The 26,337-nt window shown below is 36.6% G+C and overlaps 1 protein-coding gene across 2 annotated transcripts in view; it reads left to right on the top strand.

The window, feature by feature from the left end:
• The first annotated feature begins 666 nt into the window (after nt 1–666).
• Nucleotides 667–26,337, top strand: part of LOC131040646 (succinate--CoA ligase [ADP-forming] subunit alpha, mitochondrial) — a 55,697-nt gene continuing 30,026 nt past the window's right edge. For both annotated transcript variants that reach the window (XM_057973602.2, XM_057973601.2), the window contains exons 1-4: nt 667–1,102; nt 14,792–15,001; nt 19,757–19,927; nt 20,014–20,137. In XM_057973602.2, coding sequence (XP_057829585.2) covers nt 893–1,102; nt 14,792–15,001; nt 19,757–19,927; nt 20,014–20,137 — 715 coding nt within the window. In that variant the 5' untranslated portion in view covers nt 667–892. The remainder of the gene's footprint in view (nt 1,103–14,791; nt 15,002–19,756; nt 19,928–20,013; nt 20,138–26,337) is intronic.

The following is a 26,337-nucleotide window of genomic DNA, read 5'->3' as shown; positions in this document are numbered from 1 at the left end:
CACATAAAACATCTTCCATTAAATGGAAATACTTTAAATTGAATAAATTTGGAGAATTCACCATGTGGTGGTTGTTCCCCATATGTGGTTTGTTTTCCATGTAGTGGATCCCCTACACGAGAACAACTAATTCTCCTAGGTATGCTGCTCATGTAGCTTCTCTAGCTATCTACTAATGCTATTGATGCCGGTGTTGCTGAACCAACTGGATCAACAGGTCATGGATCTTTATCTCTTTCTCTTGAAAGTTATGCAATTGGGTTTGCCTCTTATGAATCTGGATAAAAAACTGCCATTGGTGGGAAAATGGCTATCTAACACCTAGGATGCACCAATGAATAACTTACCCTCATACACCATAACTTATGTATTGCTTATATATTGATACATCCTAAGAACTAGATCGCTGTTTCCTACCAGTGACCCAACTATTCTAAAGGGACTCTACTAGACTCTACTAGACTCTATTTTATTTTTGTAAAATGTAAATTAATTTATTTGAAAAAAACAAAAGACATCGTCTTACCAAAAACAAACAAACACATTGAAAGCAGCCTATTGACCAAAATATTATCATAGTAACGAATATTCTACAAAGCATGGCGGCTACTACCTAATGAAAATTTATACAATTAAAATACAAATCTACTAAGATTAAAATACCAGTCTAATTGTAAAGGGAAGATTCCCATCAAAGAGGAGGAAAATTGAAAATAAAAAGAGGCTATGAAGGGCACACCCCCTACGAAGATCTGTTGCTTGTTTTTGTTGGAAATTTCTGCTTTACACACGAATACCTAAAACAAGCATTTAACGCAGGAAATAATAATAATAAATCGTTATTCCTCTCCAAGTTTCTGTCTTCAGAGGCCGGGGAAGAAAATCTGCAAAAATGGGGCAGGCGAGGAAGATTGTTGGATTTGCCTCTACTATAACCGGAAACCTCCGCCGTAATGGTGATGTTCATAATGCCCGATCTTTTGCCACTTCTACTACCCCGCCTGTGTTCATCGACAAAAATACTCGTGTCATTTGTCAGGGTATAACGGGCAAAACTGGTACATTTCACACGGAACAAGCCATCGAATACGGAACTAAAATGGTTTGTATTTATGAATATGTTTTGTTTTGTCTTTTAACGCCATTTGGATCAAATATAAGGGATTGTTATCTGTTTAGTGTTTGTGGGACTCAAGCTTCTGATCTCCTTGGGCATCCAATTATGTAAGGGCGCGATCTTTTTCTGTAATCTGCCTTCTCGTTCCCTGGTCAAAGTGATTGTTATACTTAGACGAATAGGGTCTTGTAATACATTTCTTTTAGAGATCAAATCTAGCTTTCTGAGTTTTGGGCACCTTTCTTTTGTAGAATGATTAAATTTTGATATACATTATACGGTTCGGTAGCTTGTTGGGCTTTCAGTGCGAGTGAATTCTTGATTTTCTAAAATGTCTTGTATTACATGCTGAAAGTTTCCTGATCGGAGTGTTTCGATCTTAGTTTTCCTCAACGAGAGAGAACGAGTATAATCCTTGGGCTGTTGCAGATTATGCTTGAGTTAAATTTGGAATTAGCTGCTTTTAAAACACAATTCTAGATCATGTCCTTTGAATACGATCTCATTGAACTGAGGCTTTTAATGCAAATGCATGAATTTTTTACCCGGTAAATTCAAAAAATGGATTTTGAGGTAGTCAACTGCCTCTTTTTTCCCTTGCCTTGAAACAGTTAGTTATATATGAGAAAACCTTCCATAATCACAATTGCACATTCCATGTTGGGTATATATAGTGCTGGTGGTCATCAAGTTGCCCGTTGATCAGAGTTTTTTCAAAAAAATTGTTTGGGAGCAAATTCTTCCCGGACAATGCCTTGGGCGTTGTTTTGTCCGTGTACTTTCCATGCGCATTGCATTACCATCGGCAAGTCTATGCCCCCAGATATTTTTAGTCATAGAGAATTATATGCCGAATTGTGATATCACAAAGTAGTCTCATGGGGCTGAAAATTGAACTGAAAGCACGAGTGGTTGAGCTTCACATTAGAGTAGGTTTGAGCAGTATTGAAAACACCTTGCAGGTGTTTTATATGTTTATGTGTCAGCCAATGCAAGAAACCCTAGCAACCAAATAGCACGAAAGATTTCAAATAAACTGTTTTTGGGAAGAGAATTGAGAGATTTCCCAAAATCCGGACAGCAAGAATACGCTTTTGAAAATAACTGCCATTGTGTTCAACATCATCTTCCAGTTTTTGCTATTGAAAAAGCCCATGGGAAAGAGATTTCAGCAAAGAAAGTGAAATGATTATGAGAAGCACCCCCAATGTATGCCACCGATGTCCTTCTAGAACTGTATTTGAATAAAAAAGAGGCAAAAAATGCAACCGTTTCATTTAGAGTGGAAATCATGGTTGGACAGTTGAAAGATAATTCCATTTATTTACAACATTCTATGGATTTGCTTTGAAGTTGAATGGCTAGGTGTAGATTGCCAAGTAAACCTGTTAAAGAAGAACAAAGGCACTTGAAAGTTTGAAACAGTTGTCTCACATGGTAAAGAAGAACTAGTTGAACCTCTACATTGTCTTCCATGGATTAGCAATTGTTGAACCATCTCAAACTTTGCAGTTAGTGATTATGGATTTGGCAGATGGCGATATATCAAGAAAAGAAAGGGATATCAAACTTCCTTCTAGATTGCGTTAGATTCAACCCATATTTTGCACAGGTACAATTTATTAATTTTTAGGAACCATTGTTGGAGCAGGTAATTGTATGATACACTCCCCTACATGGGAGGTGAAAGTTGATTATAATGTTCTTCTTGTTTATGTAGCCAAGAACAGGGGCATATATTGTTAAAGCTCTTGTAAACATACACATGATATGCTTCTATCAGAACATTATTTTAAAAGAATCTACTAGATTATTGTTTTTGGCCATTTGAAAAAGAAATATTCCTTAAGCAAAGCAGAAGAAATGTGTGGAAATTTGCCAGGTTCTTGCTCTGTAATCCCTTGAGTGAAAATCAATTCAAGGATGGGACACTCTTATGGTTGTAGGTCATATTTAAGGGGAAAAACAAGTCATTGTTTATTTGTTCTAGAAAGTACATTTTGTATCATGTGAGTCAAGGGATAATGACATTAAAGTGTCATAAGAATGTTCTGAATGTTGTCAATTTTTTTGTCATAGGGATCATAACGAAGTTCCTAGGAATCTATTTATAGGAGTGACAATGAACAATGATGATGTTACAAAGCGTTATAGGTGTTGAAGGGACTTCAAAGAATAAACGAGGAAGTGATAAAGCATGTAAGGTTGTCATATGGAGTTGGGATGAATTATCATAACAAGGAAGATAAAAGCATATACCATTCCACTATTGAAAAATCAGATTTTATTAAAATTGTAACCTTGGAAGAAAGGGATGTCTTATGATCCTTGCATGTGGTTAGTTGGAGGAACACTAGTCCTTGGCCAAAGCAAGATTCTTGTGGCCTTTGGAGGTTACTTGGCCTTAGTTGTCCCTCATACCTTCTCAAGAAGTCTTTTAACAAAAAATTCTTTAGTGCTACCTATAAATTAGTATTTGGGTTGTAATAAGTTCTGTTTGGTTTCTGTTGCTGTTCCAATTTTTGAAATCTCAGATTCGGGTCTTAAAATTCTAAGAGATAGATTTAAATTTCAGTTTTTCAGATCTTAAGTCAACTCTGGCTTATTTGCAGTCAAAGAACAAACAACTCCAGCAGAGATATAATAGCATTACAGTACTACAACATACATCAGACTTTTTAAAACAAATGCATACAATAGTTTTCTAAATAGTGATAGACTATCAACCTGTTTTCAGATTTTGGTTCACAAAAGGTCTGTTAGGGTAACTTTCTTAGCATTGTGGAAAAGGTCCCAGCAATGGAAGGTTTTATCATATTAAGCAGCCTACTATCTGCAAATGATCAGCATTTGGGCTTACAGGAATCTTATAATGAATAACCTCTTCAAGATCTTTATGGGATATTCTGAGCTTTTTTACTAGGAAATTAAAAGAGTTGCCTCTTGGAACATGACATTTCTTACTAAGATCCAGGCGGTGTTCTACAGGGACATTCTCCCACCTTCCCTCTAAAATCACCATGTTTCTGGGATGAAGACATTCCTAGGATGCAGAAATGCGGGGAGGGCCCCCCAGTGCAAATTGCTTTGGAATTATGTTGAGCTTCATTTGCAGTAATCTGAAAGTGCATTGAGGATTTTTTGATGCCGTGAATACCACAGGTGAAGAATATGGGATTCACAAAATTGAATGGGCAAAGAAAAATGTTGTGAGGGCAAGGGAAAATCAGGAGCATTTGAACAAGGTAGTAGCAGCCATGTTTGTGTGGGTATATATATATGTATCTATGTATGTATGTATGTGCATGTGTATGTGTGTATGTGTGTGTATATATAAGTAACTTCAGGCTTTACAAGAAACCCAATAGTGCCAACTATGCGATAAAATGTGTCCATTTGGACCTGAACAAAGCGCAGCTTGATTGTCTTTTCGCCAACATGTAAGGAATTTAATGGGAACAACCCATTGACTATGAGAACATACCCTTCAGGTGTAGGATTTATCATAAAAGTGAGCACTTGGCTAATGTTTGCCCCTCTAGGAATTTTTAAAGCACATATTTTACCATCCCCAAAATTTTGGAATTTTTTGCTGCCCCTGGAAACCTGCCCTACTGTCCTGGAAACTTGGAGAAACATTGAATCTAGGTACGAATAATGCTCTTATAAATAGAGTAATGCCAATCGATATCTCAAGGATAACACCTAAATTGTTGGAATTCAGATGTATTATAACTATAAGCAGAACTATAGAAGGAAATCATAATAACAATCACAATATAAAGATAATTGTAGACTTTGACTGTAAAATCAATCAATGACAAAGGATATTGTTAATGTAGATTGCACGTGATCTCTATACTTGAGAAGAGTTCTTAACATCATGTTGTGGAAAGCTGTATGTTGCCACACTCTGCCATAAGACATGTATCAATGCATAGATGTGTGGAGGATGAAGGAACATTACAAGATATAAAATTTTTTGGACTTCTTCATATGCCCCTTGTCTTTTGATGTTTATTGATGAATTGTTGGTCATATCTGTTAATTTTAAGTGCTCAGATGTTAAACAAACTAATTAACCATAATCAGACTCTGAATAAACAGTAATAGTAATGAAATGCAAGACACAAGACACCAATACCCTGGGAAAACCTCCCTCTTGGAGGTGAAAAACCCAGCTTTAAACTATATAATGTATTATCTCAATGGTAGGCAATTACAACATAACAGACTTATCTCTTATTGCTGTCCAAACATCAAGTTGCCAAGAAGATGGAGGATGCTGCCCTAACCAGCAGTAGGAGACCAAGGGAGCAGATCAGCAGAAGATGACTTCAACAGACTGGAGCAGAATTATAAACAATCTTGACAACCTTGCTTAACAATGTCCTTGAAGTTTGCCCAAGTGTAGGACAGCAGATTCGCCAAGAGTAGAAGAGCAGATCGCTAAAGTAGAGGAGCAGATCACTAAGATAGGAGAGCAGATCGCAGTTGCAAGTAATAATGAATATATTTTACTTCATCTTGAAGTTGTTATATTTATATCCTCCTTTTGGCGGTAGACATCTAGGTCGGCTTGCAATACTTATTATTTATTTAAATCATGTTATATTGTTATTGCACATTACCACGTTGGACATTTGGGTCTAGACCAATAGTTATTGACATGCCTTTGCACGCTACATTTTGGGCCCAGCCCAATGACACATCGAATTGCCTTTCCCACGTTACATTTGGGTCCAGTGTCATGTCCCCTCTTTAGCTCTGTCTAGCAGAGACATGTGAGTCAGCTTGTTTTGGGGTCTTGTAGGCTGATAGTGGTGGATAGAGACTCAGAGAGGATATTTAGTGTTTGGGATTTGGTATTTTGGCAGTAGTGGACCAGTTTGGAGCAGTTCCTTAATTTTAGGAGGCATTTCCTTCTTTTGTGGAGGCTATTCCTACTATTTAGGAGGATTTGACAGTACCCAGGGTTGGGTTACCATGAGACTATTCCTTGGGTTCAGTTTCAGGAGATTTGGGTATGTTTCCTAGCTTCTAGGAGCATCCCTAGATTTTAGGGACAAGATTCCTCGAGGATCCATGATTTCCGACAACAGTCATAGACAGGTGGTGGGCTCCGTTTTAGACTTGTGGAGTCAGATGAGCATTATAACTCTATTTGGGATATATTTTTAATATTTCCTAAGTTAGCGTCTTATTAATTAAATAAAGCTATTTATATAGCTAATTGGAGTAATAAGGGGATTTTGGCTTCTTCTGGTCAGGCAAGCATGTGTTATGGCTCGTTGGAAAGGTCTTGAATTATTATAACTTATTTTCATCATTCGGAGACCTTCTGGCACCTTGAGTTCTGTTGTTTGACGAAAGGGGTGTTTTTCCTATACATAAAGGCCTTTTAATTAAGAATATGCCATTATTTAATAAAGTTAAAAGCATATTCTCCCTTTAGGGTTCGAGTAGCTTTGAGAGGGAGATAAAAGGAGATGTTGGCTCATTATTTTATTATCTTTTTACATCTTCAAACTTGGCATTTGTGAATTTGCTCTGAGGAGCGATTTCTGGAGAACTGGGATGCAAACCCCAGGGCTTGGATATTGGGACGCAAACCCCAATAGAAGGTTTCAGCAGCTTCATTTGGTTTCAGACTTTGATTGGAGTGCAAGTTCAGCATTGGAAGAGCTTTGGCTTTGGATGTTGGGTATATTGCTTGGCACGTGACGGTTCCTTGGCTGCCTGGACGTGACTGCAGCAGCTGTACGGCCTCCTTCCAGCTGGCACGTGGGTTGCTGATTGGTATTCATCAGCCATCTCTTTTCATTGTGCGTGGATGGTCTTTCTTGCAGCCGACAACATTGTTCTGGTTGGTAGATACTTTGCTGGCATATCATTTATGTATTTTGCCTGGTACGATTTGTAGCTATTCTGGATTGGCTGAATATTATATTATTGCACGTTATTTTCCAGCCTATTTCATATTTGCTGCTGTTGTTATTCATCGTTTACCTATATCTGGAAAAATACAAACAAAAACAAAAGACACAACCTTTCTGCAACTTCTGTCTCTCTCTGAAAGATCATTTAATAAACAGGAAGAATTTATTTTAAAATAAATAATTAAAAATTACAGCCTGTCAGCTTAAAAGATCCATCAGGGATCTTTCATCCAGCCAATTTAGCAAATACATTGAGATATCATATATATATTTAATTATCATTTAACATCCAAGTTCGATAATTAGATATCCGAACTTAGCTAATATTTTCAACACTCTCTCTTAGCTAAGGAGGATAACTGCCACATGTCATGATCCATTCATGACTTTCATCTTGCATGGCCCGCAAGAGTGAATGTATAAACTTCATAGAGTATACCTGCAACAAAAAACACATAAATATCATGAACTCATTTCATGATGTCCACCTTGCATTGCTCGCAGAGGGTGGAAGAGGTTTTACACCTCCGCCTTCTCCCAGAGAAGGATACACTGTCACCTTGCATTGCCTGTAGAGGGTGACTCCACCTTGCATTGCCCGCAGAGGGTGGAAGATGCAAACTGAATTGCATTACTAAGATTGAGACTCCCTCTCAATCAATCCTGTGTTCTCCACCATTCCAAGCTTCTCTATGAAGTAGTCAAACTTCACCCGAGCTAGAGGCTTGGTGAGAACATCATAAACCTGTTCGTCAGTGCTGATATATTTCAGCTGGATAGCACCTCTTTGTGCCATATCACAAATATAGTGATAATGAGTTTCCACATGTTTTGACTTGTCATGAAACACTAGATTGTTAGACATTTTAATAGAACTCTGGTTATCACAATAAGTAACAGTGGATTCACATGGTTGTCCAAACAATCTAGCAAGAAGCTTGCGAAGCCAAACTGCTTCTCTAGTTGCCACACTTGAGGCAATGTATTCAGCTTTTGCTGTACTTAATGCAATCGAGGACTGTTTCCTACTGGCCCAAGAGATCATAGCGGAACCCAAGCTGAAATAGATTCCTGAAGTGCTTTTCCTGTCAGTAACACTTCCAGCCCAATCAAAATCAGAGTAGCCTTCCAAGTTGATTGCTGTGTTGATTGAATACTTCAATCCATGGCCAATAGTTCCTCGCAAGTATCTTAGGATGTGCTTGGCTGCCACCAAGTGAACATGCTTTGGCTGGTTCATGAATTGGCTAAGTGCACTCACTGCATAACAGATATCTGGTCTAGTGTTGACTAGATACATAAAGGATCCAATCAACTGCTTGTACTATGAGGGTTCTGCAAAATCAGAGTTAGCTACAGAAATACTCAACTTCTTCAAGTTAGTTTCCATAGGAGTAGACATATGTTTACAATCCATCATACCAAATCTTTTCAATATATCAGTAGTATATTTTCCTTGACTTAAAATAATTTCATTAGGTCTTTGCCACACTTCTAACCCTAGAAAGTAATGCATTAGACCTAGATCCTTCATTTCAAATTTAGTAGCTAATTCTTTCTTACACCTAATGATGAGACTATCTTCACTAGTTAGAAATAAATCATCAACATATAGAACTAGAATTAGCATTTCACCATTAAATATTTTAAAGTAAATGTTAGGGTCAACATCATTTTTATAAAATCATAAACTAACTAAGTACTTATCAACTCTTTCATACCAAGCTCTAGGAGCTTGCTTGAGGCCGTAGAGAGCTTTCTTCAATCTGCACACATGAGTTTCTCTATTGTGGATCTCATAACCTTCAGGTTGTTCAATATAGACTTCTTCCTCAACAACACCATTAAGGAAGGCAGTCTTTACATCCATTTGATGTAATTTCCAACCTTTGGCTGCAACAATAGCTATAATAGTTCTAATAGAAGTATATCTAGCAACAGGAGCAAATGTTTCTTCATAATCTACGCCTTACTTTTGAGAAAAACCACGAGCTACAAATCTAGCTTTATATTTCTCTATACTACCATCAGTAGCATGTTTAATTTTAAACAACCATTTAGAAGAAACAATAGACTTACCTTTAGGTCTAGGCACAACATCCCAGACATCATTCTTGATGATGGATTGACACTCTTCGTCCATAGCTAACTTCCAAGCTTGCTGGTTCATAGCTTCTTCTGTGTTGGAAGGTTCAACCTCAATGATGCTGCACATCATTGCAGCATAGTTGGAGAGCTTCTGAGCTCTCTTACTTTCTCTGAAAGTGCCACTAGGAGCTGCAAACTTTTTTGCATCTTGAATTGTGCTTCTAACCCAAAGTGGTCTTTTCTTGCTAACTGCAATATCTCTAGGTCCATCAATTGGAACCAGAGGCTCAGGAGGATCATCATGCTCAATACGTTCAGGAGGCTCAATAGGCGCCCTATGAATCTCAGGGTTAATATCAATATCCATATTTTGATTATCATTAACTTCTTTATCATTTTCAACAAGAGAACCTTTAGATTTCTTGAAAGCAATATTTTCTTCAAAGGTAACATCCCTACTTACTTCAATGTACCTTTGACCAGGAATGTAGATGCGAAATGCTTTGAAGGATTTACTATACCCGACAAGGATACCCTTCTTCCCGAAAGGCTCTAATTTAGTCCTCTTTTCCTTTGGCACATGAACATAGACACGACTTCCAAAGATCCTTAGGTGGCTGATATCTGGTTTGACTCCTGTGAAAGCTTCCTCGGGAGTTATGTTCTTCAGGACACGGTGAGGACATCTATTTTGAATGTACACAACAGTCTTGGATGGTTCAGCCCATAAGAAGATATGTAGGTCCTGATCGTGAATCATAGCTTTAGTAGCTTCAACGATGGTTCTATTCTTTCGTTCAACTACACCATTTTGCCGAGGATTGTAGGGAACGCAAAACTCCCTCTTAATTCCTGTTTCTACACAAAAGTCATTGAAGCTACTTGAGGTGTACTCACCTCCATTGTCAGATCTTAACACTTTGATTCTTTTGCCAGACATATTTTCAGCTAGAGCTTTAAATTCCTTAAACCTACTTAACGCTTCATCAGATTCTTTAGATTTTAGAAAGTAAATCCAAGTCTTTCTAGAAAAATCATCTATGAATGTAACATAGTATAAAAATCTGCTAGGTGAAGGAACAAACATAGGCCCACACAGATTAAAATGAACAAGTGCTAATTTTTCCTTAGCTCTACTTTCACTTTTATGGAATGGACTTTTAGTGTTCTTACCTAGTGCACAACCTTTGCAAGAATCATCATGAGATCGATTAAGTTTAGGCATACCTTTAACCATCTTCTTAAGTGAAGGAAGTGCCTGATAGTGAAGATGACCGAGCCTTCTATGCCATAGCTCGCTAGATTCAGGAGCTTCATGAATGAGTGCTCGAATGGGGTTAGCTGAAAACTTATACAAAATATCATATCTATTTCCAATAACACGAGCAAATTTAATACTAGATTTCTTAGGCCATGCAAGTACTTTACCCTCAGAAAATGCTATTCGATAACCTTTATCTTCTAGGGCAGAAATGGAAATTAAATTCCTCTTAATTCCAGGGACAAATAAAATATCACTAAGATGCAAGGACATACCAGATTCTAAATTTAAAGAAGTACTACCAAATCCTCTTACCGAATACTGTGCATCATCACCAATTACCACATGAAGATTGGACTCTTTCTCCATCAAGTTTGAGAGATGCTCTCGATATCCCGTGATGTGTCTAGATGCACCACTGTCGATCAACCAAGTGTTGCTATCAGTTGGCACATTGCTGGACAAAGCAGAAATGAAGAGATAGTCTTCATTATCCTCCGAGTTTGCAACTTCATTCAGGTTGGCCTCCCTTGCAGGGGCGAATTCTGACATTCTTTGGTATTATGTCCAAACTTGTCACATCTGAAGCAACAGACACGTGAAAGATCCCTTGGCTTCTTCCTTGAATCGAAAGCTGGAGGTCTGAAGTCTCTATCTCTTTTGAAGTTGTTCTTCTTCCAATGGCCTCCCTTCCTTCTAACATGTTGAGATGCAAGCACATGTTGATCTCCTCCATGAGAGCCTTTATGCATTTCTCTAGCAGCTAGGCGAGACTCCTCTTGAATGCAATTTGATCAGAGGCGATTGAAGGAAGGGAATTCAGCACTTCCACTTATGCTTTGAATGAAAGAATCCCAAGAGTCAGGAAGACCATTCAACGCAATCATGACAATATCCTTGTCCACAACCTCACTTCCAATGGCGCTGAGTTGGTCCTTCAATTCTGAAATCTTCATGAAGAAGGACATGACTGAATCTCCTTTGCACATTCTGACTTGAAGAAGTTGCTGCCTCAATGTGAGTGTCCGGCTGATGTTGTTGATCTCATATATCCCTTCTAGATGTTTGAACATCTCTTGGGCTGTCTTCAATTTGGAGATGACTGGAACAAGATGATCCTTCACGGAATCAATAAGGAACTTCTTTGCTTTGATAGCATTCTTCTTGAATTGCTTTAGCTCTTCCGGATCCGAAAGTTCAGTCAGATCCGTATCTTCCACAAACTGTAACAGCTCTAACTCTTCAAGGGCAAGGGGGACACGAACCTTCCATGATTTGAAATTTAGGGCACCTTCAAGTCTATCCTCTACTTTCAGACCTGTAACCATCTTGCAAGACTAAAACAACAAACTGAAAGTGAAGAGCAACTAATAATCTGACTATGCAATGAACCAAAAGCTCTGATACCATATTAATTTTAAGTGCTCAGATGTTAAACAAGCTAATTAACCATAATCAGACTGTGAATAAACAGTAATAGTAATGAAATGCAAGACACAAGACACCAATACCCTGGGAAAACCTCCCTCTTGGAGGTGAAAAACCCAGCCGTAAACTATATAATGTATTATCTCAATGGTAGGCAATTACAACATAACAGACTTATCTCTTATTGCTGTCCAAACAGCAAGTTGCCAAGAAGATGGAGGATGCTGCCCTAACCAGCAGTAGGAGACCAAGGGAGCAGATCAGCAGAAGATGACTTCAACAGATTGGAGCAAAATTATAAACAATCTTGACAACCTTGCTTAACAATGCCCTTGAAGTTCGCCCAAGTGTAGAACAGCAGATTCGCCAAGAGTAGAAGAGCAGATCACTAAAGTGGAGGAGCAGATCACTAAGATAGGAGTGCAGATCGCAGTTGCAAGTAATAATGAATATATTTTACTTCATCTTGAAATTGTTATATTTATATCCTCCTTTTGGCGGTAGACATCTAGGTCGGCTTGCAATACTTATTATTTATTGAAATTATGTTATATTGTTATTGCACATTACCACGTTGGACATTTGGGTCCAGACCAATAGTTATTGACATGCCTTTGCACGTTACATTTTGGGCCCAGCCCAATGACACATCGAATTGCTTTCCCACGTTACATTTTGGGCCCAGCCCAATGACACGTCGAATTGCCTTTCCCACGTTACATTTGGGTCCAGCCCATTTAGCAAATACATTGAGATATCATATATATATTTAATTATCATTTAACATCAAAGTTCGATAATCAGATATCCGAACTTAGCTAATATTTTCAACAATATCTAGGGTGAAAAATAAAATTATTTACTTGTACTAGAAAATATATTAAATATATGTCATATGACAATGGCGTTTTTGTGGTGTCTTGAGACAGAATTGACAAAGAATTAAAGAGGGTGCTAGAATTATCGTAAGGTGTCATAGGGAGATAGTAATAATGTTCTTTTAATGAGGAACTTACAATCATCTATGTTCCTACAGAAAAGTCTGATTATAAAATTGTTGTAATCCTGGGAGGAATGGAATGTCTTGGAATGTTCGTATATAGATGGTCTACAAAGACTAGTCCTTGGTCAAGTTCAGGGCCCAAACTGCCTTTGGAGGTTACTTGACTTGATTTCACCAATCCAAACTGCTCATTCACCAATCCAAACTGCTCATGGATGTTACTTGGCTTGATTTCACCCATACTTAAAGTTTCTAGAAAAGTTTCTCATTTCTTTTGTCTCATGTATTTTCTAAACAATAATATTTCTGCTGTAATAAAGTTCAGTTTGGGCTCTTCTGTTAGGCTTTGTTGTTGGTTTCCTTTGCTTTCTCAATACTGGAGTCACTTTCTGCGATTTGAGATTTTGGTCTAAAAACAATAAAAATAAAATTATAAAAAAAGCCAAAATTGAAATCAGATATTCAAATTATACTTCAAGTTTCAAATCTTTAATTCAGTTGCTGGTTAGTCTTTGTTAGAGAAGAAAAATATATTGGGTGATTATATCATAAGAGATCTGGCAATGTTACAACATCTTTGTTATTTAGGATAAATTTTAAATTTGTTGTCTGTCTATATTAAAATAGACTTCTAGCTGTTTTTTTAAGATTTTGGTTCACACCATATAGGACCACTGTTTCATCGGATAGAATGAGAGGACTTGATCAGTGTATTTCTACTTCAAGAATCCTAAAGGAAATGGTAGTGACCATCTTGAGTCTCTGGGAAGGCATTAATTTTTTTTTGTCTGTGGTATTATAATAGATCAGCCATAGAAGTGAGTTCAGAACCTGATGATGAGCAAATATTGTTATAATAAGGGGAATTTTTGTGGAAAGATGAGAGCTCATCAATGCAAAACTCAAAAAGGGTTGGAAAATTAGGCACCTAACATTAATCCCTAAAATTGCTCTGGATATCATCTGACAAATCCATTTTCTGTATTGAAGTGATCCTAGACTGTCTCGTGGAACCATATAACAGCCAAAACTGGAAAATCAGACATACCAAGATCACGAACCATCTCAAAGATTACTCATTTAAGGAACATCATGAAGACCTCTTTCAAAAGTTAAGAAAACAGGATATATTTTGCAGATTTTTGTCAAAATTCCCCAATAATAGTGCAAGGATAGATATTATAGTGGAAAAAAATCCTCAGCTAATGGAATATGCCAAAAGAATAAGGATGGGATCCACTGGCAGAGAGTTTTTCCTGAACTTTGATTGCCTTCTGGCTCTAACTCATCTATATCTACCAATTCCTTATGACCTTACTTCTGCCTCTTTCTTGCCAATTGTTGTCATGTTGTGGTTTGATCTCTTTCCTAATCCACTGTCCTTCCTTGTGTTTAGTCCCATAGACCAATGACTCTTCCACCCTCTGTTAGCTGTAATTACTCTCCTATTCTCTTTCCTTGCAAGTTGGTAGAGTTTTATACGCACTTGATATCTTGGCCAGTGTTGTGGTTGTCATAGCCTCATAGGAATATTATCCTAAAAGACTACTACATTGCTGTTTTCACCATATTAATATTATGTGCGTTAATTCATAGTATAATGTGTGCTTTCAATGCAAAGAAGATTGATGTAGAGATCAAACCCATTCCGCAAAAAAATAATGATTGTTTCATGTCACAGATGTTCTGTTTAGCTCGATCTCATTAATATGTGATGCCTTTGGTTTGGATTCATTTTATTTATATGTCCCATTAGTAGCTACCACATGAATCTAGAAGGTGCTTTCTCGAAGAAATGCATCATTGGTCATTGTTGCTTTAATTCTTGCCTAGATTATTGCATACATGTTGCAAGTTTTTCATTCCTGTCAAATGCGTAATCTAACTTATTTAAAGGCCTTTTGAAGAAGGAATTTCTGTGAATGACATATTATCTACTTATGCATTTTGTGTAGGTTGGTGGAGTGACTCCCAAAAAAGGGGGAACAGAACACTTAGGTCTTCCGGTTTTTAACAGTGTTGCAGAAGCAAAGGCTGAAACCAAGGCAAGTGCATCCGTCATTTATGTTCCCCCTCCATTTGCTGCTGCAGCTATTTTGGAAGCAATGGAAGCTGAGTTGGATTTGGTTGTTTGCATTACTGAAGGCATTCCTCAGCATGACATGGTAAAAGAATCTATGACTTTGTATTAGTTATGTGATCTTTTCTTAATTTTCCTTGGTCTATGAGATTCTAGTTTAAATTACTACATATTCAAAAAGGTTTTGTCATGACATCACTGGAGGGAAAAGTATTAGGACACTGTCAAATCTAGTGTTGCTGCCTTCTGTTCAATTTAGATTCTTTAATTTTAATGTCAGTAAAACAGAGTATTTCTAATTTTGGTTGATAACACATTTTATTCTGATTGTTATTAATTACCAAGAAAAGACATCCTTTTCTTGTTTTATTTGGTGCATTTTTGTAGAAACTAGTTTTGTATAATCATCTTTCAGAACTGTTTTCAATGTTTAAAAAATGGTATATTAATACTTATCTCACTAAGGTTGGGCACAATGTAATATTATAGCATGACCGTCTTTCTCATTTGCAGTGATTTCAAAGCAACATACTTATGTACCTTTCGTGCTTTCATTTGCATGTGTACTCCTCATGGCTGATATTTATGATTGTGAACTTGAGTTCCTATTTGATTGTTGGTAAATTACAATTATATTTTTTATTTTTGTATTTTCTATTCATTCAAATGCTTGTTTTTTTCTATTTGTTTCATAGTTCATACCATAGAGGGGATTTCTTAGTACATTTCTGTGGTTGTCTGAACAATTTCAGGAAGAAGGAAAGAAATATCAATGTCCACAAATGATCAAAAGTATTAAATCAATGTGACTCTAAAAATAAAACTAAAACTAACTACATGAGAAATATTACAGTAAAAATGCTCCAGATTATGAAAGGCAATTAGAATTTAAGTAATAAAAAAGGCAAGCAGAAACAAAGTGCTAATCATTTCCGCCTCCTTGACTGATTTTGTGAAAGGAACTAATATTTATTAAGCACAAAAATAATTTCAGTTGTATGTATTTTGTTGACCATATGGATTAGTTGACTCTATGTTGTAAAGATTAAAGACTAATTGGTGGTAGTTGATATAGTTTTTAGAGTTGCCCATTTCTGTTCTATAAATGACTTGCTGTTTTAACCAAGGCATCTGTCTTTCAATACTTAAAAGTAGGGTACATTTAAAAGCATGATGCATTTCAGTCTCATTGCGGCAGATAAATATGACTTGCTGTTTTAACCAAGGCATCCGTCTTTCAATACTTATATGAAAAATTGATTGCTCAAAATAATCAAATCAATTTATTCAACGATATATATAGAGATTACAAGACAACGTTCTAAATTAAGAACAAGTCGTTTAAGTGAAAATTAAAAAGCTAAAAAGCTTAAAATATTAACTAAAGCTTAAAAAGCTAAATAATAAAAAGCTAACTATGCGTCTTTAATAAAGAAGCAATAGTTTCACTTAACGCACTAAAAAAGCTAAATAAGTCGACTAAAAAGGTAAAAAGCTAAATAAGTCGACTAAAAAGGTAAAAAGCTAAATAAGTCGACAACTAAGATGACCACTAAGAATAGAAGATGGCCATTATAGAATATATATTAATATTATTTTAACACCCTCCCTAATGGTCATCGTACTCAATACCCTACAAAAGACACAGTAGGTGTTTTGATCACAAATGAAAGAACACTTTGTTGCTATGGAGACCCTCTCAGGAGACAGAATGTAAATGACCAAGAGTACCAAAAGCCATCCAAGCTAATGTAGCCCTAACACGCGAATTAGAGATCTGGCACACACGAATTACTGAAGCCTGAAACCATGATTTTGAGGAAAAATCAGCAAACCCTTTTGTAGAAGAGTATTGAGCATTGTTTGCTCCAGCAACTCCAAAACAAACTGCAAGATACCATGGTTGAAGATTTTTGCCCTAGCAGTGCGACCCAAAACTAAATGCAACAAAGCAGAAAAATTGTCAAACCTTGAGAAGTTTCGGAATAAAAAAATCCCACGCAAACTTCGTGTATTACAGATGATTTTTGAGGAAAAATCGCAAAAAACCTTGCAAACAAATTTTCAAGAAAAAATTGTGAAAACCTTGGGACCTGTAGAACGAGAGGTCTGGCCTAAATCAATCCGATCAAGGCAACGATATTCAAATATCGTTAACATGCGCTATTATTTAAAAACTCGGACTCGCCACGGACTCGGCAGGCCAAAAATTTGGACTCGGACTCGGACTCGTGAAAGATTCGCGAAAGACTCGGCAAGGACTCGGCAAAAAAAAAAAACCGTAGTTTTACAAAAAAAACATAAAGAAATTAATGCATTTAGAGAACATAAGAGCTATAATTGAAACATTACACATGTCATATGATTTACAAACGCGCAATATTTGAAATTTGAAATACTAAATCTAAATACCCAGATTTCTTCAATGTTAATTATGTTGTTATATGGAGCCTAATCAGACTCGGAGGATAAATTTTCACTACTTCCATCAGCGCAGTTTCCCCCTATATTTTTCGACGGGGGTTTGGGGGCAGTGCCCCCAAGTTGGGGTCAAGGGGCAGCCAAAAATACTTTTATTATTTTATATAGGTGTCGGGTGTTATTTTTCTATTGGCAAAAAAACCCTTCATGAGATATTTCACTCCCTCAATCACGCCAAATGAAGGCAAAAAAACAAAAACAAACTCACTTTTAAAGCTTGCATGACGTTTTTTCTGGGTCGGGTGTTGTTGCAGCTGTTGAACTTCTGACTGTGATCCAATATGACGTTGGTCAAAGATGCTCTCACGGAAATTGAGGTTGAATGTGGTCAACCTAGTGAAGGCAGGAGACAGAAGAAGCTAATTAAAAATCAGAATAGATGCAGCTGCACAAAAAGTCTGAAACCGTGGAGTGGAATTCGAGGCACGAACCCCAATGCACAAATTTCGAGGTTTAAACTTAGAAATTAATATTTCCTGCAAATTTGAACACTGACACAAATCCCAAAGGATGGAATGCTGGCACGGAACCCAAGGCATAAATTTGGGCACAAAACCCAAGACTCAGAATTCTGGAAAACTCAAAAAAGAAATTTCTTGCAGACAAAAAAGCATCTGATTTTGCTTAAAAAATCAGATAAAACAGGAAATAATACGATTTAAAAAAAAATCATTATTGATGCCCTAGCATGAAATCTGAATGACTCAGAAATTTTTTCTGTGAGCCCAGAAAATCCACAGAAAATCATTCTTAAAAATCTTTCACAAAATCCCGTCACTGCCACAGGAGTCCGCAGAAAAACGCGAAAATCGCAAAGCCTAGGTCTGAAAAATCGCGTAAAGCGTGTGCAGAGAAAACACAGATAAAATCCTGCTGAAATTGTGCTGCTGCCAAAAAAAAAAATGCGGAAAAAAAAATCCACCAAAATCACGTCTGCAGAAAATGCCATAAACCATTGCCGCCAAAAAAAAAAAACACGACCCGTTGCAGACAACAGTCCCGTGAAAATAATCCAGAGAATGACTTGTCGCGCATGCAGGTCATGCGAAGGGTGGGAAATAAACGCGAAAATTCGTGGGCCAAAAGAATGAAAATCGCGACCACAAACCCAGCACGAAAATCAGAATCCTCGTGGACTTGCAAAGCCGTTAATTTGGAAAGAAGGCACAGAAAAACCAAGAAACCCTCGACCAGAAAGGAAGTCGCGAACTGCAAAAACCCTTAGCCGTGCCCTATCCAGAAAACGCTCGTCTCAGAAAATACAGGGTGTGATTTAAAAAAAAAATCAAAACCCTTGAAAATCTCAGAATAATAAGACCTGCAAACAAACGTGATCCACAAAAATCCGCCTTGGAAAACTGCAACAAAAATTTGATTAAAAAGAATCTGGAAAAATATTCCAGGTAGAAGGCCTACAAATTTTTTAATTTTTTTATTAAAAAATCTCGCCAAATCTTATAAAATCCCATCGACCCGCTCTGATACCATGAAAAATTGATTGCTCAAAATAATCGGATCAATTTATTCAACAATATACAACTGTATATATAGAGATGACAAGATGACGTTCTAAATTAAGAACAAGTCGTTTAAGTGAAAACTAAAAAGCTTAAAAAGCTAAATAATAAAAAGCTAATTACGAGTCTTTAATAAAGAAGCAATAGTTTCATTTAAGGCACTAAAGAAGCTAAATAAGTCGACTAAAAAGCTAAATAGCTAAATAAATCGACAACTAAGATGACCACTAAAAATAAAAGATGACCATTATAGAATAGATATTAATATTATTTTAACAAAGTAGGGTACATTTAGAAGAATGATGCATTTCAGCCTTATTGCCGTAGATAAGAGCCATGTTTTTACCAGCTCCATTTTATTAATTAAAATAAGATATTTTAATTATATCGTTGGGGACTTTTTAACTTGTGTCCAGCATAATGCATTTTGCCCTCATTGCTCAAGTCTTCCCATTTGTTGTGAATTTGAATGTAAGTTCAATCATTTCTGAAGCTCTCCTAGGATTTCGTCCCGAACACTCTAAATGGTAAATAACACCGCATCAAAATTCTCAGCTCAATTCTCAGCTACCAAGATGTGAAATATGTACCATATTTGATTCAATGTGCAATCAAGTATCTTTATTAAAGTTGGCTGTTAGTTTCATTAATCATTCTTGCAAGTCAAGTTTTTAACATTTGCAATAGCTTGCAATTACTGGCATCTGAAAATATTTCTACATTAATTTTACTTGCATATATTACCTTTTTTTTAATCACAAGTATTTTAATGATCATTAACTTACTAAAAAAATTTAATATTAAAATGATTCCAAAGATCCCTTTTTTGTTCTGGTTAACAGGTACGTGTTAAAGCAGCCCTCAACAGGCAAACTAAGACTCGGCTTATTGGACCAAATTGTCCTGGAATTATCAAGCCTGGCGAGTGCAAAATTGGTATTATGCCTGGTTATATCCACAAGCCTGGCCGTATTGGCATTGTTTCCAGATCTGGCACACTTACATATGAAGCGGTATGACATGATAGTTATCTAGAACTTGTAACTTTTTCAAGCCTGTTTTAAAGTATTTTGTATTTATTTTCTGTTTAAATTAACAGGTTTTCCAAACAACTGCTGTTGGCCTTGGGCAATCAACGTGTGTTGGAATTGGGGGTGATCCTTTTAATGGGACAAATTTTGTTGATTGTTTAAAGCGATTTGTTGAAGACCCTCAGACTGAAGGTATTTTAGTACTACTGTTTTCTTCTTGCCAGGAGATGTTTTAGACTTTCAGTTTCTTTTATTAATGGAATCTAGTCTACAATATTAGTAACTCCTTTGTTTATTCACATAATACTAGTAGATAAAATTTTACAAGGTTGCATCATGCATGGATGGGATGCATAAACAAAGAAGACTGCAGTTACATAACAGAAACATTGTTTAAAAATAGTCAGAAAAAAAACACATCAATGTATCTGAAATTGGATGTCAATGATAGCAAGACTTTGAGATCCCAATGATGATATCTGAAGAAAGCCTGCTAAAACTGTGGGAACAACCTGCTGTTACAAACCAGATCTGGTCTGTTATTAATCTCTTCTTTCCTTGATCTGGTCTGCCCTGATTTTTCAATACAGAAATATGAACTTGAAATTATGTTTGAAATAATGGATTAGGACAGTAAAATACTAAAGGAGAAACATGCTCTTATGCAACAGACAATTGTAGACTAGGTCAGTAAGATTACAAAGTTAAACTTAAGATCATGGGCAGGCAAAATTATTTTTTCAATATAATTTGTAGCAGTGACTTGGGAATATAAAATCTGTTTACCTGTAAAGAATGGAATCTGTAGTAAAAGTCTCTTTTTACTGGAACATTCGTCTGAGAAATCTAGCCTTTACTTATGCTTGAAGCTGAAGTCTATGTCTTTGAAAAGCAGCAAATTTGATGTGCAAATGCTGATGTGTGTGTGTGTGTGTATCCACTGTGCATTGTGAAACTATTTTCTAACTGAACACAAACTATTACAAAATCTGTTCATTTTGAGTGTTGTTGAACCAACATATAAAATTTGAACAAGATATATGTGAGCAGAAAAATCACAATGCCTTGCAGCACGCACTTATCCAAAGGAACATAATCATTATTGAAGCCTTTACAATAAATATCTGGTATTGCATATTAAACTGTTTGGTGACATTCCAGTACCATTCCTAATTGACTTTACTGAGCAAGGGATGAAAATTAAGTTCAATCCAAATTCATCTCGAAAGAATGTAGTATCCTAGGTAAAAAGGAAGGGTTTTTAACAGTCTGATTTTCACTTTATAAGGCACTGATCAAAAACAGCAAATTAATCATGGACACGTACTGGCAATTTCTTGCTTGCATTTATTATATAATGAAATACAGAAATCAGAAATAGCTGAGCCTAGATATACTAATCATCATCTTATCAGTAAATCAGTCTATTACAGACAATTTCTTTAGCCCAGCAAGAGACAAGCACCCAGAACTGAGTACAGAAGCCATATATTTCATTATTTTGCAGACTTAAAGCTTGATTGCTCTACATGGTTGGTATATCAGAATGGCTCTGATCGGGTTGCAGGTCTGTGGGGCTTAATTTTTGAAGCCTTTATCCCAAATACGCTCTTGTTCACCCGATTTGAAGGTTTGTTGGATTGAGGATTGAGTGGGACAGTGAGTGGTGGTGGTGGAATATTGGTGGTGGAATATTGTCTATGCTCAAAGTCACCTCCCCAGCAAGCTGTAATCTTCTGTAAGAAGGGTTTGCTGTGTGTCTTTGAAATCGCCATCATCCCCTTAGTGCGCCTAGGAATATGAGAGCTCCATGGTGTAAAATGCCCTTCCAGGCTTGTAGTGCAGGTCTGGGCTTATTACAGCAGATTTGACACCACGGCAGTCCTTAATACTGCCCAGCACTCTCCAGTTCACTAGAACTGTAATGATGAACTTACTCAGCACAAAACACAGACTGGAATCAGTTATCAATTAAAAGTTATTAAATTTTTCACAGAAACAGATCCGGCAAATTAAATTTAAAATTGCATGACCATGAATAGATGATATCATGAAAAGAACACACATAAGAGACACTAGATATGGCTCGGAAAACCCAAGAAGGGAATAACGACGGAGAATGTTAGTTCTCAGAATAAAAACACCTATTAGGGTGACACTGGTTAAGGTGATTTTTATATGATGGTTCACTGCTCGATTAAAACCGCTAGAAAAAGAAAGAGGGCTCACTTGTAGAGGAAGAAAGAAAAAATCCACCACAAAAGGCACAACTGCCACTCTGCTGCAATGCCAAAAGAAACCTTAGGCTCACTGCCACTCGTACCAAACAACATCAGCAAACAACCACACTGATCAACCACTTTGCATCACCAAAGATAGATCTTCCATTTACAATCAACTTCCTTCTACCAACCTTCTTCATTTATTTTCATTACAAGTGATCTTTATATATATATCGATCTCCAGAATATATTTTTCATGTCGGCTAAGGAGACAATCATAATTCAAAAATAGGTCTTCACTAAGCATTCTCGCGATGGAGAGGAATGAAAAGTGGACCACGCCACAATGCAACAACACGCTATCCAAATGCCACAATCATTGGACCAGAAGATAGAACATCTGGGCTTAACTAGACCAGGTAAAACCACTTTCGGAGCATAACAACGCGTGCCAAAGCAGAATAACAAAGATACATACACTAGAAGCATAAAACAGAAATGCATCAAAATAACTAAAGATGCAGAGCTCTGCAAACTTTGTTAGACAAGCATCATTAGCACAACATAGACTTCCGGAAAAATACCTTCCGGACCGCCAAACCAGGAAAGAAGAATCTCAAAACAATAACCAATAATGTGTCAACATATCATGAGTCATCTCAATAAGTTTGAACATCCGGACCAACAACCAAGCACAGAAACAAAATCAGTATGTTGACATCAATGACAACCATACTGAAACATCAATCATCTTCACATTTGCAACACGTAGAGGTTGGAGAGGGAATTGCAATAGTAAGCAATTAACATCACATACTTATACCTACAAATCATGTCTAGAATTCAACCATAATTGAGGTTGAATGAGGGGAGCACGATAGGGTGCTTCAAGAATCCCTCGCACTAAGCCCAAGGGCGGATAGAACACCCCCTTGGCCAACATGTGGCAAGACGTCATCCATCCAACATGGGGTGGTCTACCTAATGGGGGAGCTCGTCGCTGCCCTCCCAATTTGTGTCACCCAATTCACCCGCCTATGATTGTAACTTCGCTTTATTCAATTCCAACAATCAACCTTCGTAGAGGTTGGAGAGGAAACTGCAGGCTCCCAGAAGATTCCTCTTATCTAAGCCCAATGTAATGTCCCCTTCTAGGTTTAGGTCTGTTTTAACAATAATTAATCTATTTCCATATACTTATGACTTAAACTAAATTGATTAGGAGACAAATCTATCTTAACATGAATCAAATCTGTGATATTCCATAGTTCAATTAATTTAACAATTATTAATAAGTAAATTGTTCATCTACCATACTAGATAATTAATTCTATCATACTAGATAATTAATTTTATCATCCATAATTCTTAATGCAAGTGTCAACCTTTGTTACTACTTCAGTTCTAAGGAAGAAGAGGATGTCTATATTACCATAGCGCTTAGAGACCAAAATACAATAGGCTCCCTCAAAGTTTACGGATCCAAGCCCTTACCCTATCTTGGGACCATACCCTCAAAGTTTACGGGGCGCTGATCCTTACTCTATTTTGGGAATCATCTCATCGATTGGATTTAGACTGCCCCTCTTTGGAAACAACTCAGTCCCTTCTTCTTAGGTACTGACAGAAATAACAAAAATTAGACTATAAGTATGCTAACTTCTCATGTATTATGAATAAATACGAAATTAAGTATGACTGTCATACATATTGCAGTCTATATTCATATTACTATTAAATTCTGCATAAGAAAATTATCAGGCTTCATATATTAAGCATAAATATTAAGCACATCCCCATGCATACCACCAAGAACAAGGATGTTACTGCCCGTAACTTAATAACAGTTCTGATCTGATCTGATTGCTGGTGTTCTCTCTAGATGCTTTTGATTCCTTTCCTTTATATCTCTCAATGTAAGGGAGAGGTCATGCCTATTCATCATGTATGCCCTTTGGCAAGAGACGCACCCTTTCACCATTAGCACCCTTTGAAAGAGTGCAACTCTTCATTATTTCTGCCCTTTGAAAGGGACACAGCATTTCACAATCAGATCTACACTTATGATTCCCCAAATTATCCACCCTTCAAATGAGTTCTCTTCTCCCTTTTATGCCTCATATTTGGGGGAGTCACAACTTATCATTTCATGCCTTTTGACCATTCATTAACTTTAATCAAATTTTAAATATATTTAATTATATTTTAATTAATTTTTTTTATTCTTTTGTATTTTAATTTTTAAAGTTATTATTTATTATTAAATTATATTTCAAACTGGGGAAATTATAGTCAGCCCCACCTGAGATTGCTTGTCCTCAAGCAATGATCATGGAATGTTCAAAACGACTTCCAATATGAAATGGCTTTGGAAACGCACATGGAATAAACATGCTGCAAACATATCAGGCATGAACCAAACATGGAGCATACACCTAGATATATGCAAACACGGAGCATACACACAAATACATGTATTGTTAGATTCCTTCTTATTGACTAGAATGATTCATTGATTCATGTTTACCCTTCAGGATGATAGGATCAAAGCTCTAAAATACCATGTGTAATGTCCCCTACTAGGTTTAGGCCTGTTTTAACTATAATTATTCTATTTCAATATACTTATGACTTAAACTAAATTGATTAGGAGACAAATCTATCTTAACATGAAGCAAATCTGTGAATTCTATAGTTTAATTAATTTATCAATTATTAATAAGCAAATTGTTCATCTACCATTTTAGATAATTAATTCTATCATACTAGATGAATAATTTTATCATCCATAATTCTTAATGCAAGTGTCAACCTCAGTTACTACTTCAGTTCTAAGGAAGAAGAGGGTGTCTATGTTACCATAGCGCTTAGAGACCAAAATACAATAGGCTCCCTCAAAGTTTACAGTTCCAAGCCCTTACCCTATCTTGGGACCATGCCCTCAAAGTTTACGAGACACTGATCCTTACCCTATCTTGGGAATCATCCTATTGATTGGATTTAGACTGCCCCCTCTTTGGTATTAGAATAATATCTTTCATGTTTATTTATTAGGTCAAATATGTATTTTATTGTACATTTAGTTAGTTTCTATTTTTCTCTAGTTTACGATTGTTTCTTAATAGAAACATCGTCTTCATGAATGCTATATGTACATTTGAATTCTTTTAATAATATTATTGCATTTCATGAACATGGTATTAGAGCTTAAAGAACAAAAAAAATTCTTTTTTTTATAAAAGATTTCGAAAGAAATTTTTTTAAGGTTTCTGAAAGATCGTTTTTTTTTCTGGGAGGGAATTTTCCGAACCCTTGCTACAACCATCACTTTGTTTCAGTTGCGATTCGACCTAGGGTTTCTAGATGTGATTCTTCCAACCTGTGTTGTTTTTATTTCGGGCTCTGTGTTCGAGTTTTTCTTTGCCTGCGCAACCTCCCGCGACTTGTGTTCTTTGCGTGATTTTTTTTTTTTAATAAAAAGATCGTGTTGCGTTTTTTCTTTGGCAACATTCTTGTCTTTTCAGGTCGACGCAACTCTTTGCACAACCCGCGCGATGGATTTCTGAGGCTTTTTTTTGTCATTCTTGCCCGACGCCCTCAATTTTTGCTTCCTGCAACTCACGATGGGGTTTTTTTAAATCCCTTCTTTGAATGCGTGATGGGTGTCTAAAATCGCGATCTGGGACTCTGTTATTTTTTCACCATTTCTTCTCAGCTCCCGATTTCGGCAACTGCGTGTTTTTCGGATTTGACCTAGGGTTTCAATCGACTAGGGATTTATCAAAATCCTTAGATTTTGTGATTGGAATCAAATTTCACCTACATATTCTTTGTGGGTTTTTTGCAAGGATTTGTGGGTCTTCATTAGATTTTTCTGGGTTAACTGGATTTTTTCTCGAGATTTGTGCCAGTCGTACTTCGTATTTTTCGAAGTCTGCACCTGATTTTGCTTTTATTTCTGCATTGGGATCTGTGTCTTGGATTTCGTATTCAGTTTTATGCCTTCTCAAATTTTCTCATTTTTTCGTGCCTCAAAAAGCATGCACAATGGCGTCATTAACCAACATCATGTTGAAGGGCAGTCAACGATTCAACAACAAAAATTATAACACATGGAAGTAGCGGGTGATGACCATCTTCGAATACCGCCCGCGTTGATGATCTCGTTTT

The sequence above is a fragment of the Cryptomeria japonica genome, chromosome 1 (assembly GCF_030272615.1).
Source record: "Cryptomeria japonica chromosome 1, Sugi_1.0, whole genome shotgun sequence".
Classification (NCBI taxonomy): domain Eukaryota; kingdom Viridiplantae; phylum Streptophyta; class Pinopsida; order Cupressales; family Cupressaceae; genus Cryptomeria; species Cryptomeria japonica.
This window is presented reverse-complemented; position numbering and strand designations above follow the sequence as displayed.